General features: G+C 53.0%; 1 protein-coding gene and 1 long non-coding RNA gene across 2 annotated transcripts; one reads left to right on the plus strand and one right to left on the minus strand.

Moving 5' to 3' along the window:
- Positions 1 to 774: 774 nt before the first annotated feature.
- LOC144947333 (uncharacterized) lies at positions 775 to 8896 on the minus strand. Its single transcript, XR_013640032.1, has 3 exons — positions 8869 to 8896; positions 6121 to 6188; positions 775 to 835 (listed from the first exon to the last, which is right to left on the minus strand). It is a non-coding gene; the product is annotated as an uncharacterized LOC144947333 (long non-coding RNA).
- LOC144947332 (caveolin-1-like) lies at positions 4701 to 20147 on the plus strand. Its single transcript, XM_078876597.1, has 3 exons — positions 4701 to 5626; positions 11539 to 11727; positions 19070 to 20147. The coding sequence occupies exons 1-3, from the start codon at positions 5615 to 5617 to the stop codon at positions 19412 to 19414; spliced, it is 546 nt and encodes a 181-aa protein (XP_078732723.1). The 5' UTR covers positions 4701 to 5614; the 3' UTR covers positions 19415 to 20147.
- Positions 20148 to 21090: the final 943 nt, after the last annotated feature.

Below are 21090 nucleotides of genomic sequence, written 5' to 3' on the forward strand. Positions count from 1 at the left end.
TATAGTAGTGTAGTGTATCATGTAGTGTATAGTGTAGTGTATAGTAGTGTAGTGTATCATGTAGTGTATAGTGTAGTGTATAGTAGTCTAGTGTATCATGTAGTGTATAGTGTAGTGTATAGTGTAGTGTATCATGTAGTGTATAGTGTAGTGTATAGTAGTGTAGTGTATCATGTAGTGTATAGTGTAGTGTATAGTAGTGTAGTGTATCATGTAGTGTATAGTGTAGTGTAGTGTATAGTAGTGTAGTGTATCATGTAGTGTATAGTGTAGTGTATAGTGTAGTGTATCATGTAGTGTATAGTGTAGTGTATAGTAGTGTAGTGTATCATGTAGTGTATAGTGTAGTGTATAGTAGTGTAGTGTATCATGTAGTGTATAGTGTAGTGTATAGTGTAGTGTATCATGTAGTGTATAGTGTAGTGTATAGTAGTGTAGTGTATCATGTAGTGTATAGTGTAGTGTATAGTAGTGTAGTGTATCATGTAGTGTATAGTGTAGTGTATAGTGTAGTGTATCATGTAGTGTATAGTGTAGTGTATAGTAGTGTAGTGTATCATGTAGTGTATAGTGTAGTGTATAGTGTAGTGTATCATGTAGTGTATAGTGTAGTGTATAGTAGTGTAGTGTATCATGTAGTGTAGAGTGTAGTATACTAGTCCAGCACTAACCGGTATGTTGGAGAGCCAAGCCACGACGTTTACAATCCGGGTCCGACGTTTCGCCAGTAATTACAACCAGCTTCATCAGGCGACCGATAAGGGGAGCCCGTCCCGCTTGACCGCACCCCGCGCACGCCTCTCCCGCTCGCAGCGGTGACCAGATGGACATTCCGCTGCTCACAGACACGCAGAGGTGTACGCGCATACATACACACACATACACACCAGAGGTGGGACAAAGTCATTGTTATGCAAGTCCAAGTCGAGTCGCAAGTCATCAAATTCATGACTCGAGTCTGACTCGAGTCCAAGTCACATGACTCGAGTCCACATCTCATAGGTGGGACAAAGTCATTGTTATGCAAGTCCAAGTCGAGTCGCAAGTCATCAAATTCATGACTCGAGTCTGACTCGAGTCCAAGTCACATGACTCGAGTCCACACCTCTGATACACACACATACACACATACACACACATACACATACATACACATACACACATACACACACATACATACACATACATACACACACATACACACATACACACACATACATACACATACATACATACACACATACACACACATACACACACATACACATACACACATACACACACATACATACACATACATACACACACATACACACACACGCACATACACACATACAAACACACATACACATACATACATACACACATACATACACACACATACACACACACACCGCTGTACCACCACCGCTCCCCCCCGCTCCCCCCCCACGCACACACCCCACGCACATTCCCTCGCTCACACGCATCCATACCTCAACACACCATGACACGTGGTTACACACACACACTGACTCTACTTGTATGAGACACACACACACAGTGACACACACACACACTGACTCTACTTGTATGAGACACACACACAGTGACACACACACACACTGACTCTACTTGTATGAGACACACACACACAGTGACACACACACACAGTGACACACACACACACGGACTCTACTTGTATGAGACACACACACACAGTGACACACACACACACGGACTCTACTTGTATGAGACACACACACACAGTGACACACACACACAGTGACACACACACACACTGACTCTACTTGTATGAGACACACACACACAGTGACACACACACACACAGATACATACACATCCTGGATTGACACGCTTACACACGCACACTCACACACTCTTACACACACTCACACACTTACATAAACACACATTAACACCCTTACACACGCACACTCACACACGCTTACACACACACTTACATTAACACACATTCCCACACTTACACACGCACACGCTTTGTCTTTTACACACACACTCTCTCATCCCGAAACACACACACGCACACTCTCTAACACACACTCCTTGTTTCACACACGCTCTCACTTACACACACACCCACCCACTAAACATAAACATACACACACGTACACAAACTCTCTCACACACTCACACACACTCACCCACACGCTCACACACACACTCACACACTCACACACACTCACACACACACTCACACACACACTCACACACACTCACACACTCTCACACACTCACACACACTCACACACACAGTCACACACTCTCACACACACTCTCATCCCGAAACACACACACGCACACTCTCTAACACGCACTCCTTGTTTCACACACGCTCTCACTTACACACACACCCACCCACTAAACATAAACATACACACACGTACACAAACTCTCTCACACACTCACACACACTCACCCACACGCTCACACACACACTCACACACTCACACACACTCACACACACACTCACACACACACTCACACACACTCACACACACACTCACACACACTCACACACACTCACACACTCTCACACACTCACACACACTCACACACTCACACACACACTCACACACACACTCACACACACACACTCACACACACACACTCTCACACACTCACACACACTCACACACACTCGCACACACACTCACACACTCACACACACTCACACACACACACTCACACACACACTCACACACACAGTCACACACTCACACACACACTCTCATCCCGAAACACACACACGCACACTCTCTAACACACACTCCTTGTTTCACACACGCTCTCACTTACACACACCCACTAAACATAAACATACACACGTACACAAACTCTCTCACACACTCACTCTTTGTCTCACATACACACACGCTCATACACACGCTCACACACACTCTCACACACTCTCACACACTCTCACACAAATATAACAAAGACCCCCTCTATAGCACCACGCCCGGCCGCCTTTGTCTCCCCAGTGGCAATGTTTACACGTCGGACCAGGTACTCATTTGAGGCTGAGTCGACCTAGGGGAGGCCCGAGACCGGTTCAGATAATCGTCACTGGTGTTGGCCGTGAGCGGGAATCGAACTCGGGTCGCCGGGATCGTAGCGCAGCGTAGCGCTGACCGCTACACACACACACAATAACACACACAATAACACACACAATAACACACACACAATAACACACACACTAACACACACACAATAACACACACACTAACACACACACACAATAACACACACAATAACACACACACAATAACACACACACAATAACACACGCACAATAACACACACACAATAACACGCACACAATAACACACACACAATAACACACACACTAACACACACACTAACACACACACACACACAATAACACACACACTAACACACACACACACAATAACACGCACACAATAACACACACACAATAACACACGCACAATAACACACACACAATAACACACACACAATAACACACACAATAACACACACACTAACACACACACACACAATAACACGCACACAATAACACACACACAATAACACACACACAATAACACACACACTAACACACACACAATAACACACACACAATAACACACACACAATAACACACACACAATAACACACACACAATAACACACACACTATAACACGCACACAATAACACACACACAATAACACACACACAATAACACACACACTAACACACACGCACAATAACACGCACACAATAACACACACACAATAACACACACACAATAACACACACACTAACACACACACAATAACACGCACACAATAACACACACACAATAACACACACACAATAACACGCACACAATAACACACACACAATAACACACACACAATAACACGCACACAATAACACACACACTAACACACACGCACAATAACACGCACACAATAACACACACACTAACACACACACACACTAACACACACACACACTAACACACACACACACTAACACACACACTAACACACACGCACAATAACACACACACACTAACACACACACTAACACACACACACAATAACACACACACAATAACACGCACACAATAACACACACACTAACACACACGCACAATAACACACACACAATAACACACACACTAACACACACACACACTAACACACACACACACTAACACACACACACACTAACACACACACACACTAACACACACACTAACACACACACTAACACACACACACACACAATAACACACACAATAACACACACACAATAACACACACACTAACACACACACAATAACACACACACTAACACACACACAATAACACACACACGCAATAACACGCACACAATAACACGCACACAATAACACACACACAATAACACACACACACACAATAACACACACACAATAACACACACACTAACACACACACAATAACACACACACAATAACACACACACACACAATAACACACACACAATAACACACACACACACAATAACACACACACGCCGACACGCTTACACTAACACACACGCACACGCTTACACTAACACACACGCACACGCTTACACCAGCACACACGCACACGCTTACACTAACACACACACTGACACGCATAAACACACACCCCCACCCCCTGCCCGCCACTGGGAGTGGTCAAGAGACACGGGGAGAGGCACAGAGACTCGAGCCAGAGACGCGGAGACTCGAACAGAGACACGCAGACACAGAGACACACACGCAGAGACAGAGACACACACACAAAGACAGAGACACACACACAGAGACAGAGACACACACACAGAGACAGACACAGAGACTCACACACAGACACAGAGACAGAGACACAGAGACACACACACAGAGACACACACACAGACACAGAGACTCACACACAGACACAGAGACACAGAGACACACACACAGAGACAGACACAGAGACTCACACACAGAGACTCACACACAGAGACTCACACACAGACAGAGACTCACACACAGAGACACACACACAGAGACACACACAAAGAGACAGAGACACAGACAGAGACACAGACAGAGACTCACACACAGAGAGAGACACGCAGACTCACACACAGACACAGAGGCTCACACACAGACACAGAGACTCACACGCAGACACAGAGACACACACACAGAGACACACACACAGAGACAGAGACTCACACACAGAGACACACACACAGAGACTCACACACAGACACAGAGACAGAGACTCACACACAGACAGAGACTCACACACAGAGACTCACACAACACACAGACACAGAGACTCACACACAGACACAGAGACTCACACACAGAGACACACACACAGAGACACACACAGAGAGAGAGACACACGCAGACAGACACACACAGAGACACACACACAGAGACTCACACAGACAGAGACTCACACACAGAGACTCACACACAGAGACTCACAACACAGAGATAGAGAGACATAATCACAGACACACACAGACACACAGAGACAGAGAGATAGAATCACAGGCACAGAGAGACAACAGCAGAGAGACAGGCGGAGCCGTTACCCCCAGGACGCAATGGATGCACAGGTACGTGGGTACGTCGGTTCGGATCAGACGGGATCGGATTGAGTGAAATGGGATCGTGTATCGGATCTGATCAGACGGGATCGGATTGAATGAAATGGGATCGTGTATCGGATTTGATCAGATGGGATCGGATTGAATGAAATGGGACCGTGTATCGGATCTGATCAGACGGGATCGGATTGAATGAAATGGGATCGTGTATCGGATCTGATCAGACGGGATCGGATTGAATGAAATGGGATCGTGTATCGGATTTGATCAGATGGGATCGGATTGAATGAAATGGGACCGTGTATCGGATCTGATCAGACGGGATCGGATTGAATGAAATGGGACCGTGTATCGGATTTGATCAGATGGGATCGGATTGAATGAAATGGGACCGTGTATCGGATCTGATCAGATGGGATCGGATCCGTCCACAGTGGAGGCGAACCCCGAGTCGCCTCGCCGCCGTTACGCCCCAGAGGTCTTAACGCTGCGGTGGACTCGACCTCGGTAAGAAGCGGCAATTCCACGTTTCTATGGACGAGGCCAAGTTCGTTGATCCGTAAGACGAGCCCTGTTGACATCGCACGAAGTGGTACGGATTAGGAATTTTGTCGGTCGCGAAAGGATCGTGGTGATGGTGGTCGTGATGCTGATGATAGAGATAGTGATGGTGATGATGTCGGTGGTGATGATGGTGGTGATGATGATGATGGTGGTGGTAGTGACAGTGGTGGTGGTAGTGATGATGATGGTAGTGGTGGTGATGATGGTGGTGATGGGAGTGGTAGTGATGATGGTGGTAGTGACGATGGTGGTGGTGGTGATGATGATGGCGGTGGTAGTGATGATGATGGTGGTGATGATGGTGGTGGTAGTGATGATGATGGCGGTGGTAGTGATGATGATGGTGGTGATGATGATGGTGGTGATGATGGTGGTATTGACGATGGTGATGGTGGAGATGATGGCGGTGGTAGTGCTGATGACAATGGTGGATCATGATGATGATGATGGTGGTGATGGTGGTAGTGCTGATGACAATGGTGGATCATGATGATGATGGTGGTGAAAGTGACGATGGCCACAATGAATGGAACGCCGCCGTGATCAGCAGCAGCAGCGTTCGGCTTGAGCCAGCCAGCCAGGCAGCCAGCCAGCCAGCCCAGCCAGCCAGTCAGTCAGCCAGCCAGGCAGCCAGCCAGCCAGCAAGCCAGCCAGTCAGCCAGCCAGCCAGGCAGCCAGCCAGCCAGGCAGCCAGGCAGCCAGCCAGGCAGGCAGCCAGCAGTCAACCAGCCAGCCAGGCAGCCAGCCAGCCAGGCAGCCAGCAAGTCAACCAGCCAGCCAGCCAGTCAGCCAGCCAGTCAGCCAGCCAGACAGCCAGGCAGCCAGCCAGCCAGTCAGCCAGCCAGACAGCCAGCCAGTCAGCCAGCCAGTCAGCCAGCCAGACAGCCAGGCAGCCAGCCAGCCAGTCAGCCAGCCAGTCAGCCAGCCAGACAGCCAGGCAGCCAGCAGCCAGCCACCCAGTCAGCCAGCCAGCCAGCCAGCAGCCAGCCAGTCAGCCAGCCAGCCAGTCAGCCAGCCAGCCAGTCAGCCAACCAGCCAGCCAGTCAGCCAGTCAGCCAGCCAGCCAGTCAGTCAGCCAGTCAGCCAGCCAGCCAGCCAGGCAGGCAGCCAGCAGTCAACCAGCCAGCCAGCCAGGCAGCCAGCCAGCCAGGCAGCCAGCCAGTCAACCAGCCAGCCAGTCAGCCAGCCAGTCAGCCAGACAGCCAGGCAGCCAGCCAGCCAGTCAGCCAGCCAGCCAGGCAGCCAGCCAGCCAGCCAGCAGCCAGCCAGTCAGCCAGCCAGCCAGCCAGTCAGCCAGCCAGCCAGTCAGCCAACCAGCCAGCCAGTCAGCCAGTCAGCCAGCCAGCCAGTCAGTCAGCCAGTCAGCCAGCCAGCCAGGCAGGCAGCCAGCAGTCAACCAGCCAGCCAGCCAGGCAGCCAGCCAGCCAGGCAGCCAGCCAGTCAACCAGCCAGCCAGTCAGCCAGCCAGTCAGCCAGACAGCCAGGCAGCCAGCCAGCCAGTCAGCCAGCCAGCCAGCCAGGCAGCCAGCCAGCCAGGTAGCCAGCCAGTCAGCCAGCCAGCCAGCCAGCCAGCAGCCAGCCACCCAGTCAGCCAGCCAGCCAGCAGCCAGTCAGCCAGCCAGCCAGCCAGCCAGTCAGTCAGTCAGTCAACCAGCCAGCCAGGCAGCCAGCCAGCCAGCCAGTTAGCCAACCAGCCAGCCAGTCAGCCAGTCAGCCAGCCAGTCAGTCAGCCAGTCAGCCAGCCAGCCAGTCAGCCAGGCAGTCAGCCAGCCAGGCAGCCAGCCAGCCAGCCAGCCAGGCAGCCAGTCAGCCAGCCAGCCAGTCAGCCAGGCAGCCAGCCAGCCAGCCAGCAGCCAGCCAGCCAGTCAGCCAGCCAGCCAGCCAGCCAGGCAGCCAGCCAGCCAGCCAGGCAGCCAGCCAGCCAGCCAGGCAGCCAGCCAGCCAGTCAGCCAGTCAGCCAGCCAGTCAGTCAGCCAGTCAGCCAGCCAGCCAGCCAGTCAGCTAGGCAGCCAGCCAGCCAGGCAGCCAGCCAGCCAGGCAGCCAGCCAGCCAGCCAGGCAGCCAGTCAGCCAGCCAGCCAGTCAGCCAGGCAGCCAGCCAGCCAGTCAGCCAGGCAGCCAGCCAGCCAGGCAGCCAGCCAGCCAGCCAGCCAGCCAGTCAGCCAGTCAGCCAGCCAGTCAGTCAGCCAGTCAGCCAGGCAGCCAGCCAGTCAGCCAGGCAGCCAGCCAGCCAGCCAGGCAGCCAGCCAGCCAGCCAGCCAGGCAGCCAGCCAGCCAGGCAGCCAGTCAGCCAGGCAGCCAGCCAGGCAGCCAGCCAGCCAGCCAGCCAGTCAGTCAGCCAGGCAGCCAGCCAGCCAGCCAGTCAGCCAGGCAGCCAGCCAGTCAGCCAGGCAGCCAGCCAGCCAGCCAGGCAGCCAGTCAGCCAGCCAGCCAGCCCAGAGTGCCACCATCTGAGTCCACCTCCCGGCACAGCAGAATTGGGACAATGGGGCCCAAATTCTCTCCAACCTTCAAAGTTCAAGTTCATGTATTAGGTATATAGCCCTGTGAGCCATTCGGCTCTTGAATCGGGTGCAACCGCAACAAACCAACAAAAAAACATGAACAAGAAAACATCTTAAAGTGACTGTGTGCAAACAGAAAATCCAAGAAAAGACAGCAAAATATTGCAGAAAAAAATCACCGTACACCAACGCGCTGCGTGCAAATATCCCCGTCTCAGTCCGCCCAGCATCGGTCTGTTACAGCGGTTCAGTCTGCCGTGAGTTCGCGTGCGCTCGGGGCAAAGTGCTCGGTGGCTTCCCACCTACAACCCAGATCGTGTGGCACAGCCCTTCCACCGGCGGCGTCCATAAATGACGTCACGCGATTTTGGACGATTTTTGACCACCCCCCCCCGCCCAGCCTGGTCACACGGCGTCACAAAAAGTCAGAACCCCCCCCCCCCTCAAATATGACGTCACAAAACTCTGCCCCCCCCCCCAATTTTTTTTAAAACATGCTTCGAATCGCTTCAAACTATTGTCATTGAAGTGCGTATTTAATGTGGCGCTGCACTCTGATGTTGTAGGAGAAAACATTTATTAAAAAGTCTATTTAATTAAGTAGAACGTGTTGTCTATATTTATTTAAAGTTGCGCATTTTGATGCGACGTCACATTTCTCAAACCCCCCCCCCCCTCGTCACACATCGTCACAAATGTCTGACCCCCCTCCCCCCCCCCCTAAGTGCGTGACGTCATTTATGGACGACGGCCCCTTACACAAAACAGTACCTGTACTGTAGCACAAACGGCACGTGTTGTTGTTGTGTGTCGTTACGCGTGGGGGAGCAGTAGCCTAGTGCGTGGCGCGCTGCGCTGATAACCCGACCACCCGAGTTCGATTCGCGCTCAGGGCCACCAGCAGCGGTGACGATCATCATCTGAACCGGTCCCAGATAATTATCGACTCAAATGAGAACCCGAGGCGCGGTGGTGTGGTCAACATCGCCGCTGGGGAGACAAAGGCGGTGGAGCGTGGTGCTGGCCACCCACCCCCTCGTGTGCTAACAGCACTTGCCCCAACAGTCTGTTGAGGCTACACGGGTGGGATCTTTGTCTTTGTAATGTTGTCCACTGAACTACTTAGCCGGGGAGCGGTGGGAGTGGTGGTGGCGGCATCGCTGCTGCAACGTGGGTGTCTAAGTCTGTGTGTGTCTGTGTCTGTGTGTGTCTGCGTGTGTGTCTGTGTGTGTCTGTGTGTGTCTGTGTGTGTCTGTCTGTGGGTGTCTGTGGGTGTCTGAGTCTGTGGGTGTCTGTGTCTGTGGGTGTCTGCGTCTGTGGGTGTCTGTGTCTGTGGGTGTCTGTGTCTGTGGGTGTCTGTGTCTGTGGGTGTCTGTGTCTGTGTGTGTCTGTGTGTGTCTGTGAGTGTCTGTGTATGTCTATGTCTGTGTGTGTCTATGTCTGTGTGTGTCTGTGTGTGTCTGTCTATGTCTGTGTGTGTCTGTGTGTGTCTGTGTGTGTCTGTGTGTGTCTATGCCTGTGTGTCTGTGTGTGTCTATGCCTGTGTGTCTGTGTGTGTCTATGCCTGTGTGTCTGTGTGTGTCTGTGTGTGTCTGTGTGTGTTTGTGTCTGTGTCTGTGTGTGTGTGTCTGTGGGTTTCTATGTATGTGGGTTTCTATGTCTGTGGGTTTCTACGTGAGCATGTGGGTTTCTATGTGAGCCTGTGGGTTTCTATATGACCCTGTGGGTTTCTGAGTCTGTGCGTGTATATCCGAGCCTGTGGGTTTTTTTCATTTTCCGTGAAACTTGTGGGTCTCAACTGCACGTGGGTTTCGAGGAGGTGCCATATAGCATCCTGGCTCGCCCGGAGAAGGCGGCACAGCAACAGACCGTGTGCACCACCCGCTCCGTCTGCCTGGGATAGAGCGTTGCCCCCTCGCACGGACGCACACGCGCGCGTGGGTTTTCCCACGCTCTGGTTTCTCTCCCGCTTCGGGCGACGCTCATCAATCGGCCGGCAACGCCCCCCATACGCGGAGGAGCGCCAGAGCTCGGGCAAATTGCTGTCGCCGGCTTCTCACCACGTGGCTGCTGATGCTACCCTTCCCGCTCCCTCGCCTGCGGTTTAGTTCCAACAAGGAGCCACATCGATTTGTTCACCTTTCCGTTCGCTTCGCACTGCTCATCGTGTTTTTGCATTGTTTGTTTGTTTGTTGTTGTCACGTTCCGACCCCGTGCCGCGACTGGACGTCTGCGACAAAGAGCTTCGTGGCTCGTCAGATTCCCCCCCCCTCCCCGTCCCCCCCCCCGTGCACTGCAGATAAACACTCCGAGCCGTCCTCTCTGGGCGAGAGCGAGGCAGCGTCGGCGCGTCACAAGTTTACGTTAGTGGGGGGATCCTTGTCTTAGTCGTGCGAACACGCACGCGCGTCTTCGCCCGCGTGGGTTCACGCGAGCGTGCGCGTACACCCGTCCGCCCGCGTGTCCACCCGCGTGTCCACCCACGTGTCCACCCACGCGTCCACCCACGTGTCCACCCACGTGTTCACCCACGTGTCCACCCGCGTGTCCACCCACGTGTCCACCCACGCGTCCACCCACGTGTCCACCCGCGTGTCCACCCACGTGTCCACCCACGCGTCCACCCACGTGTCCACCCGCGTGTCCGCCCCGCGTGTCCACCCCGCGTGTCCACCCACGCGTCCACCCACGTGTCCACCCACGTGTTCACCCGCGTGTCCGCCCCGCGTGTCCACCCCGCGTGTCCACCCCACGTGTCCACCCACGTGTCCACCCACGTGTCCACCCACGTGTTCACCCGCGTGTCCGCCCCGCGTGTCCACCCCGCGTGTCCACCCCGCGTGTCCGCCCGCAGACCACCAGCCCGCTACGCGACGAGGGCAACATCTACCGACCGCAGAACCGCGGCGTCACGACGCTGGAGGACGTGAGCCCCACGGCGGCGCTGAACGGAGACACGGCGGGCCGCGTGGTAGACGCACACACGCGGGAGATCGACCTCGTGCAGAGGGACCCCCGCGACCTCAACCGCGACGTCGTCCGGGTGCGGTGCTCGCCTCGCGCGACCTCGGATGACCTCGGCTGATCTCGCTTGACCTCGCCTGACCTCGCCCGCCATATCACCTTGACCTCACCGGACCGCACCTGATTTGTCACCTGACCTCACCTGACCCCACGTGACCTTGTCTGAACCCCGCACCTGACCCCACTTGACCCCAGCACGCCTATAATCCAGCACTGCGGAGGCGGCGAGGGTTGGCGGATCGTGGGCGTAGAGGAGTGTGGACTAATCTCCATCTACACTATGAGACATCTCCTTTACCAGTGGCAAAATATAGTGATAGGTTTTTACACTTTCAACTGGTACAACAACTGACACCTTTATACAAGGCATCATGTTCGCAATAACCACAACACAAGCAGTCAAAATGCAAACAAAAAGAAACAACTCTGATGATGATAATGATATGCACTGTCCTTGAAGTTGATTGGTCCACACCCGAGACAGCTTTTCTTAGAGCCTAGTCTCCATTGGTGTTGGACCAGATGACGCCAAAAGGCGCACAACTCAAAGACAGCGCACTATCAGAGTATTGAGAGCTCGGGTTAAGCATTTACACTATGAGACATCTTCTTTACCTCCAAACATGATACCTTGTATAAAGGTGTCAGTTTTTGTACCAGTTGAAAGGGTAAAAACCTATTACTGTAATCTCCATCTGTCCCATCTGTACGGGGGTAGAGTCGTTGCGTGGGTTTCCTGCGAGCTCTCTGGTTTACTCTCAGACGTATTCACTCCTTAATTGGGCTGAAAGCATCACGGTGGTGAGACGTTAACTACCTCGCCTGGCGTACAGGATGTCGTGGGTTAAACCCGGACCATCACGCCTGCTGCTGTATATTTGGAGTTTGCGTGTCTCTCTCTCTCTCGTCATCATCATCACGGTGGCTAGGAGATGTTAACTACCTCGCCTGGTATGGAGGAGGCCGTGGGTTCGATCCCGACCCTGACGCCTGCTGCTGTATATTTGGAGTTTGCGTGTCTCTCTCTCTCTCTCATCGTCATCATCACGGTGGCTAGGAGATGTTAACTACCTCGCCTGGCATACAGGATGTCGTGGGTTAAACCCGGACCCTGACGCCTGCTGCTGCTGTATATTTGGAGTTTACGTGTCTCTCTCATCATCATCATCACGGTGGCTAGGAGATTTTAACTACCTCGCCTGGTGTACAGGATGTCGTGGGTTCAATCCCGACCCTGACGCCTGCTGTATATTTGGAGTTTGCGTGTCTCTCTCTCCCCGTGGTCGCGTGGATTTTTCTCCGGGTCCTCCGGTTTTCCCCCTCCACGTTAAGAATCAACGTCACGCGTTTAGAGTTATTTGGCCGCTCTAAATGTCCACGCGACGATCAGCCACTTTGTTGAGCCGTCGTTTGTGGTAGCCAGGTCGCTTCTGACAAAAGAGCTGGTATAAAAATATGAAGAGAAACGCAGAGCTTGGGCAATTGTTGCGTGTGCCGGCTCCCCGCCTGGCTGCTGCTGCTGCCTGGCGGATCGTGTCTGTGATTCCTCAACGATTGCGGGAGATGCACTTTGCATGGACGTGGCATATGATAATAACATCATATAACTAAATCAACATTCAACATGCTCTGCCTCTACCCTATCCACATTAACAACACATGACCTCGCTTGACCTGACCTAAACGAATCCAATCTGACCTAACTGGACTCTATCTGACTCACTCTCGTATGTTGCTGGGCTATTGATGTGGTTCATAATGGCCAGTCCCACCAACATAATCACCACCACAACCACCACAACTACCACCAACACCACCGCTACAAAAAACAACACCATCACCACTAGAAACACCACAACCACCACCACCAAATACACCAAAACCAAAACACTATCACAACCACCACCATCACAACTACCACCACCACCAAAAACATCACCACCACCAAAAACACCATCAACACAGCCACCAAAACACCACCACCACTACCACTACAAACATCATCACCACCACTAAAATCACCACCACCACTAAAAATATCACCACCACCACCACTAAAAACACCATCACCACCACCACAACTAAAAACACCATCACCACCACCAAAAACATTACCACTACCACTAAAAACACTACCACCACCACTACAAACATCATCACCACCACTAAAAACATCACCACCACCACCAAAAACACCACCACCACCACTACAAACATCACCACCACAAAAAACACCATCACCACCACTACAAATATCACCACCACCACTACAAACATCACCACCACCACCAAAAACACCACCACCACCACTACAAATATCACCACCACCACTACAAACATCACCACCACCAAAAACACCACCACCACCACTACAAATATCACCACCACCACTACAAACACCATCACCACCACTACAAACACCACCACCACTACAAACACCATCACCAACAACATCACCACCACCAACAACATCACCACCACCACTACCACCAACAACATCACCACCACCACTAAAAACACCACCACCACCACCACCACTACAAACACCACCACAACCACTACAAACACCACCACCACTACAAACACCACCACTACAAACACCACCACCACTACCACCACCACACCCATGCATGGTGCCGCTACCGTTCGCGGCTCCCCGCCCGTGTGGAGTGGTCGCGTGATCGCGATCTCCGAGCCGAGGGCGCAGGAAGTTGGGGAAATCCCGGCGCGGAATTCCTAATCCGCGGATTCCGGAACGATCAATGAGACGAAGACACCTCTCCCCCCTCCACGTATGGGAGAGGAGGATTTGGGGGGGGGGGTAGAGGGAGTGGTGGTTGGGGGGAGTCATTAATCCAGAACAAAGCACGGAGCTAGCGTCAAAATGTGGAAAGTTTGAATAATGTTGTGCATGTGGAGGGTGGGGGGTGTGGGAAGGAGCGGTGGTACAGTGGTTAGCGCGCTGCGCTATGAACCCGGCCACCCGAGTTCAAGTCCCGCTCACGGCCACCAGTGACGATTATCTGAACCGGTGCTGGGCGTCCCCTAGGTCGACTCAGCCTCAAATGAGTATCTGGTGCGGTGTGTAAGCATCGCCACTGGGGAGACAAAGGCGGCCGGGCGTGGTGCTGTCCACCCACCCCCTCGTGTGCCGTGCCGGTCTTCATAGGTGCTCGCTAGCAGCACTTGCCCCAACAGTCTGTTCAGGCTATACGGGTGGGGGACCTTTGTCTTTGTCTTTGTGTATTGTGTGTGTGTAAGTTAAACAAATGCAGCACTGGACACTACAAAGGGGGCAAATAATGTAACGGAAATCTGGCGTGGCCCGATAAAATTGTGTCGCGGGAAGGTTACAGGAGGCGTTGGAAAATGAAGGCAGCTGTCAAAATAATAACAACAGCAATAGGCACAATGGCCTTTATTAATCCACTAAAACCCTCACTGAGTCTCTAGACTGCTCTTCAGGTGGATCCTGCCACGGTACGCACGGCTCCTGCTGCTGCTGATGCTACCCGGCGCGGCATTTGAAGCCATTGGCAGGTTTCTTAAATCGTATCCCACTGATGGATGCTATTTAATTTCTGGCGTGGTGGGGTAAAGAGTGGGTACTCTTATCAAGGACGTTGGATGATGAGGCTACCCACGGCAGCTCCCTCGAGTCGAGGTCCTCTTCCGCCAGCGGTGGCGTGAGCAGGACATTGCGGGGCTGCGCTTTCATCGCTCTCTAATTTTTTTGGTTTTCACTTGGTTGCGTGAGAAAACCCATCACGAGGGAACAACACACTCGAGGGGAGGGGCTGGGTGGGGAGGGTGGAGAGGGGCTGGGTGGGGAGGGTGGGGAGGGGCTGGGTGGAGGGTGGGGAGGGGCTGGGTGGGGAGGGTGGGGAGGGTGGGGAGGGTGGGAGGGGCTGGGTGGGGCGGATGGGGCTAGTTGGATGGAGGGAGGGGTGGGGCTGGGTGGGGAGGGGCTGGTCACTCCGTGGTGCCCTTATAAAACTCTACGTTTAACCTACTCACGCCGGCTTGTGCCCGCCCTCACAGTCGGGCATATTTGCGGAATACACCACGCCGCCGTTGACCCTGGCCATTGACCGAGCAACCCAACGTTCCTACCAGCTCCCTCCGCAGGAATGTGTTAATTAGGATTTTCTTAATGTGTTCTTTTTATCACGTCTTTGCTACAAATTTGTTACAACGTGATTTAATTTGGCCTACAATTTCACTTCTATTGTTCGTGCCTTTAAAAGCACTATATATTTAATTTTTGTTGCACAAATAGTACGGTAGAAATAAAGTTTGATTGATGAAGGCCGGCACGGCACACGACGGATTGTGGGTGTCCAGCACCACGCCCGGCCGCCTTTGTCTGCCCAGTGGCGACTTTTACACATTGAGGCTGAGTCGACCCAGGCGAGGGAGAGGGGCGAGGGGGATTGCAGAGAACCGATTCAGATGAATCGCCACTCCGATGCAACCTCGTGCACGGCGCGGACAGCACCACGCGCGGCTGCGTAGCCTCACGTCGCCCATTCGTGGAGCGATGGGTGACTCTGTCGACACGACGGCCGCCACGTGTCGACTCATTTTAAGTGGAATTCGCGCGGGTCCACCACTAAGTGTTCAGCTAAGTTCATCCAAGTGGCCTGCAGCTTCTCTCCTGCGCCCGAAGCGTCTCGGTCTCAACCGGTGGTTCTTCTTCTTAGCCTGGGGCAGTGTCGGATCGAGCGAAGTGCGGGACCTGTAGCATATGTTGTTATAATTGGACCTTAATTTAAAAAAAAAACATAAATATTAAAACACAATTTTTTTACTTGCATAGTAAAGTAATTCTATTTTTTCATTTGCTACACAGCCCAGATAATACGACAAATCGCTGACCTTAAACACCCAGTCGTTCATGAAAATTGAAAGCGGTATAGTACTATAGTAATAGAGCAAGTGCAGAATCACTGAACTGGAATTGATAGCTTCAAAGCGTTTAGAGCGGGGCCCTTTAAAGTGCGGGGCCCGAAGCTACTACTAGCTAGTACTAACTACTGCTAGTAGTAGCTACTACACGTGTAGTAGTAGCTACTACACGTGTAGTAGTAGTAGCTACTACACGTGTAGTAGTAGTAGCACGTGTAGTAGCTACTACATATGTGTAGCCACTACACGTGTAGCTGCTTGTGCATGAGGGTAATCCGGCTCTGGCCTGGGGTGCACACACAACCCCGCTGGGGGTGCTAGACATGTCCAGATTGCGTGTTATTTTTTTTAGAAGGTAACTCATCGAAACGCAAATTAAACACGGGGGCACGTAAGTTACAACTTTGTTTCATCAACCCCCGATGTATTTATATACATTGTGAAAAAAACATTTACGATTGAGAATCGAAGGGGTTCAAAGTCTGCAGTAAAGGTGAAGAGCCACTGATCTAGAGACTCACAACACGAAGCATCATCACGGAGATTAGCGCTGTCGAATAGGTACGGTGCGAAAGAAGTTCAACATCCATCCATACACGATGCACCGCTCCTGCCTGTCAAATCATCGCACCCGACACCCGACCTGCCTGCAGAATGATTGCAGAGTAAACACAATGCGTCTTGACTCAAGTGATCTTAAAAGACAAACCACTGCTACACTAAATAGCACAGTCGGCTACGTACGGTGCGAAAGAAGTTCAACGTACGTACATCAACGTAGGACACGGGGGGGGGGTGTGGGGGGGGTCATGGTTGTATAACGCAACCGCGAGAGAGCGATGATCCGAGACTTAACCCCATCGGCGTTTCCAGATGTCTCGAATTTCTCAAATTGTTTCAATTCCAAGGGCAGAAGTGGGGGGGGGGGCGATTCCAGGGTTGTTTTGATGGTGGTGGGGTATAAGGGGGGGGGGGCCCGTGGGGGGATTATCTTGGTATGGGGAGCGGTGGCGTAGCGGTTAGATAGTGTGCGTTGCATTTCTCTAGAGCATGTAATGTTTTTTTTATAGAGAGAGCTGTTTTCAAGTGAGTGTGTGCTTTCCACGTGTTTCCTGAGTGTGTGTGTGTTGAAGAGTGTGTGGCACGTGTGTCAACGGCCACCAACACCAATGGCGATAATCTGAACCGGTCCTGGGCCTCCCTTGGGTCGACTAAGCCTCAAACGAGTACCTTGGGTGCGGTGCGTAAAAACATCACCACTGGGGGGAGACAAAGGCGCGCGGGCGTGGTGCTCGCCACACCCATCCCCCTCGTGTGACCGTTGCGGCCTTCATAGGTGCTGTCGGCTCACCGCACTTGCCCCAGCAGTGTGTAAAGGCTATACGGGGGATCTTTGCCTGTTTTTTTTTTTAAAGATTGTCTCGGTGAATCAAAGCGCCGTCTGGAAATTCCACCGTTTCATCCTCCGTACCGCATCACTCTCCTCCTCCACCCCCTTCCACAATCGCTCATTTCGTAGCACCGACCACGAAAACCCGCCGCTTGCGAACCGCGTCACCCAGAGAGGGGCGCCAGGGACCATCTCTCCTGGCGTGAGTGGCGACACTTCTCCGTAGCTGCTGCTGCTGCTACACTCCTGGCAGCAGCAGCAGCAGCCGTCTGGAACTCTCTCTCTCTCTGTGTGTTTTTTATTTCACCAGGTCAGGCCCACTGAGCTATCCGGCTCTTTGTCAGAAGCCACGAATGACACCGCTCAGCGGAAGTGGCTTCTCAACGTGGGATATTCATAGCAGCAGCTAAATATTAAATAATTACTCGCCTTTTGCCCGTCCAAAGACGGGCGTATTGCAGTTAATCTGAAACTTACAAGTGAAAAGCAGCCCACGACGTCATATCCACTGCATCAATTCGTGTGCAATTAGTAAGGCCGCGGTGACACAGACTTATATCATTTAACGGTTATAATCCCTTGTTCATCGTGACGTCCTTTTTACTTTGATGTCTCAACAGCGCTACGGAGACCACGTGACGTGAGGGTTCTGCCTTTGCAGTGAGGGTTGTGAGTTGACGCCGAGGAGGGGGCAGGAGCCGCCTCGCCCCCCCCCCCATGTGGAGTGACGTCACCAGCTAATTATTATTAACGAGGGGGAGTGTCCATTTGGAGGACGTCACTTGCTCATTAATATTAATGAGGGGGGCTGGTCGATGTGGAGTGACGTCACTTACGCATGATTATTGGTGAGGGGGGGTGGGGGGTGTCCATTTGGAGGACGTCACTTGCTCATGAATATTAATGACGGGGGCTGATCGATGTGGAGTGACGTCACGAGCGTTAAGGACAGACATTCCTGGGTGATTATAGTAGGTAGACCCTCCTTCTCCTCACCACCACCTCCTCCTCCTCGCGCCTAACCCTCGCTCCTTCTCCTCGTCCGCGCACCTGCGTCCGGCAGGTGGAGTTCGAGGACGTGATCGCAGAGCCGGACAGCGCCCACAGCTTCGACGGCGTGTGGAAGGCCAGCTTCACGGCCTTCACCGTCTCCAAGTACTGGAGCTACCGCATCCTCACGGCGCTTGTCGGCGTGCCCCTGGCGCTGGCCTGGGGCGTCGTCTTCGCGCTGCTCACCTTCCTGCACATCTGGGCCGTGGTGCCCTTCGTGCGGAGCTTCCTCATCGAGATCCAGGCCGTGAGCCGCGTGTACGGCGTGTGCGTGCGCGCCTTCCTCGATCCGCTCTTCCAGGCCGTCGGCAAGGTCCTCTCGGGCATCCACGTCGTCCGCCGCAAGGAGGTCGAGTGACCCCCCCCGACGGACCCGTGACGACCGCCCGCCCGCCCTCCCGCCGTAGCGATGCCGGAGTCGATGGGAGGGGGACGTCCTGCTCACTCGGTCGCTCGCTCGGTCGATTAATTGGTTGAGCGATTGGATTGCTCCGATCAACTGACTGACCCGCTCGATGGACAACCCCGATCGCTCGCGCACCTTCAGTCCGGGACATCTTGCCGCATGGCCGCCACCATTCATGCGACCAAACGAGCGAGCGAGCGAGCGACCTTCGGTGGAGTTGACCGCCCCACTCGCTCCGTCAACCAACCGCTCGCCCGTTCTGTCCATTCCCTGCCCAGTTGACCCTCCGCACCCACGAATGACGATACTCCTTCGCTCACTCACTCACCCGCTCGCTCGCTCGCTCGATTGCTTCACCAAGCAGCTACTTAACCTCGCTCACCGCTGGCCCACTCGCTCGCTCTTACTCAGCAAAGTGTGGTACAGCGAGTGACAGCTTACTCGGCAGAGTGTTTCTTTGATTTGCTGTTTGCCCGCCCGATCAACTGCACCGCTTGTGCGGGTTGACAGAATCACCCGTGCGGTCGACCGCTCGTTTGAATGCTCGCTCGATTGATTGACGAGTCGACCGACCACTCGCTCAGTCAACCACCGGCTCAGTTGCTCGACCCAACCATTCAACCGCTCAATTGATCATGCATTCAGTGAAACGCTCGACAATTTCAGCCGCTCGCTCAGTCAACCACTCACTCAACCACTCACTCAACCACTCACTCAATGGCTCGTCCATTCAATGACTCACTCAGCCACTCAATCAACCACTCACTCAGCCACTCGATCAACCACTCACTCAACGGCTCGTCCATTCAACCACTCGCTCAGCCACTCACTCAGCCACTCACTCAACGGCTCATCTATTCAACCACTTGCTCAGCCACTCAATCAACCACTCACTCAACGGCTCGTTCATTCAACCACTCGCTCAGCCACTCACTCAGCCACTCACTCAGCCACTCACTCAACGGCTCATCTATTCAACCACTCGCTCAGCCACTCACTCAGCCACTCACTCAACGGCTCATCTATTCAACCACTTGCTCAGCAACTCACTCAGCCACTCACTCAACGGCTCATCTATTCAACCACTTGCTCAGCCACTCAATCAACCACTCACTCAACGGCTCGTCCATTCAACCACTCGCTCAGCCACTCACTCAGCCACTCACTCAGCCACTCACTCAACGGCTCATCTATTCAACCACTTGCTCAGCCACTCACTCAGCCACTCACTCAACGGCTCATCTATTCAACCACTTGCTCAGCCACTCAATCAACCACTCACTCAACGGCTCGTCCATTCAACCACTCGCTCAGCCACTCACTCAGCCACTCACTCAGCCACTCACTCAACGGCTCATCTATTCAACCACTCGCTCAGCCACTCACTCAACGGCTCATCTATTCAACCACTTGCTCAGCCACTCAATCAACCACTCACTCAACGGCTCATCTATTCAACCACTTGCTCAGCCACTCACTCAGCCACTCACTCAACGGCTCATCTATTCAACCACTTGCTCAGCCACTCAATCAACCACTCACTCAACGGCTCGTCCATTCAACCACTCGCTCAGCCACTCACTCAGCCACTCACTCAGCCACTCACTCAACGGCTCATCTATTCAACC

This window comes from Lampetra fluviatilis, chromosome 44, assembly GCF_964198595.1.
Source record: "Lampetra fluviatilis chromosome 44, kcLamFluv1.1, whole genome shotgun sequence".
Taxonomy (NCBI): domain Eukaryota; kingdom Metazoa; phylum Chordata; class Hyperoartia; order Petromyzontiformes; family Petromyzontidae; genus Lampetra; species Lampetra fluviatilis.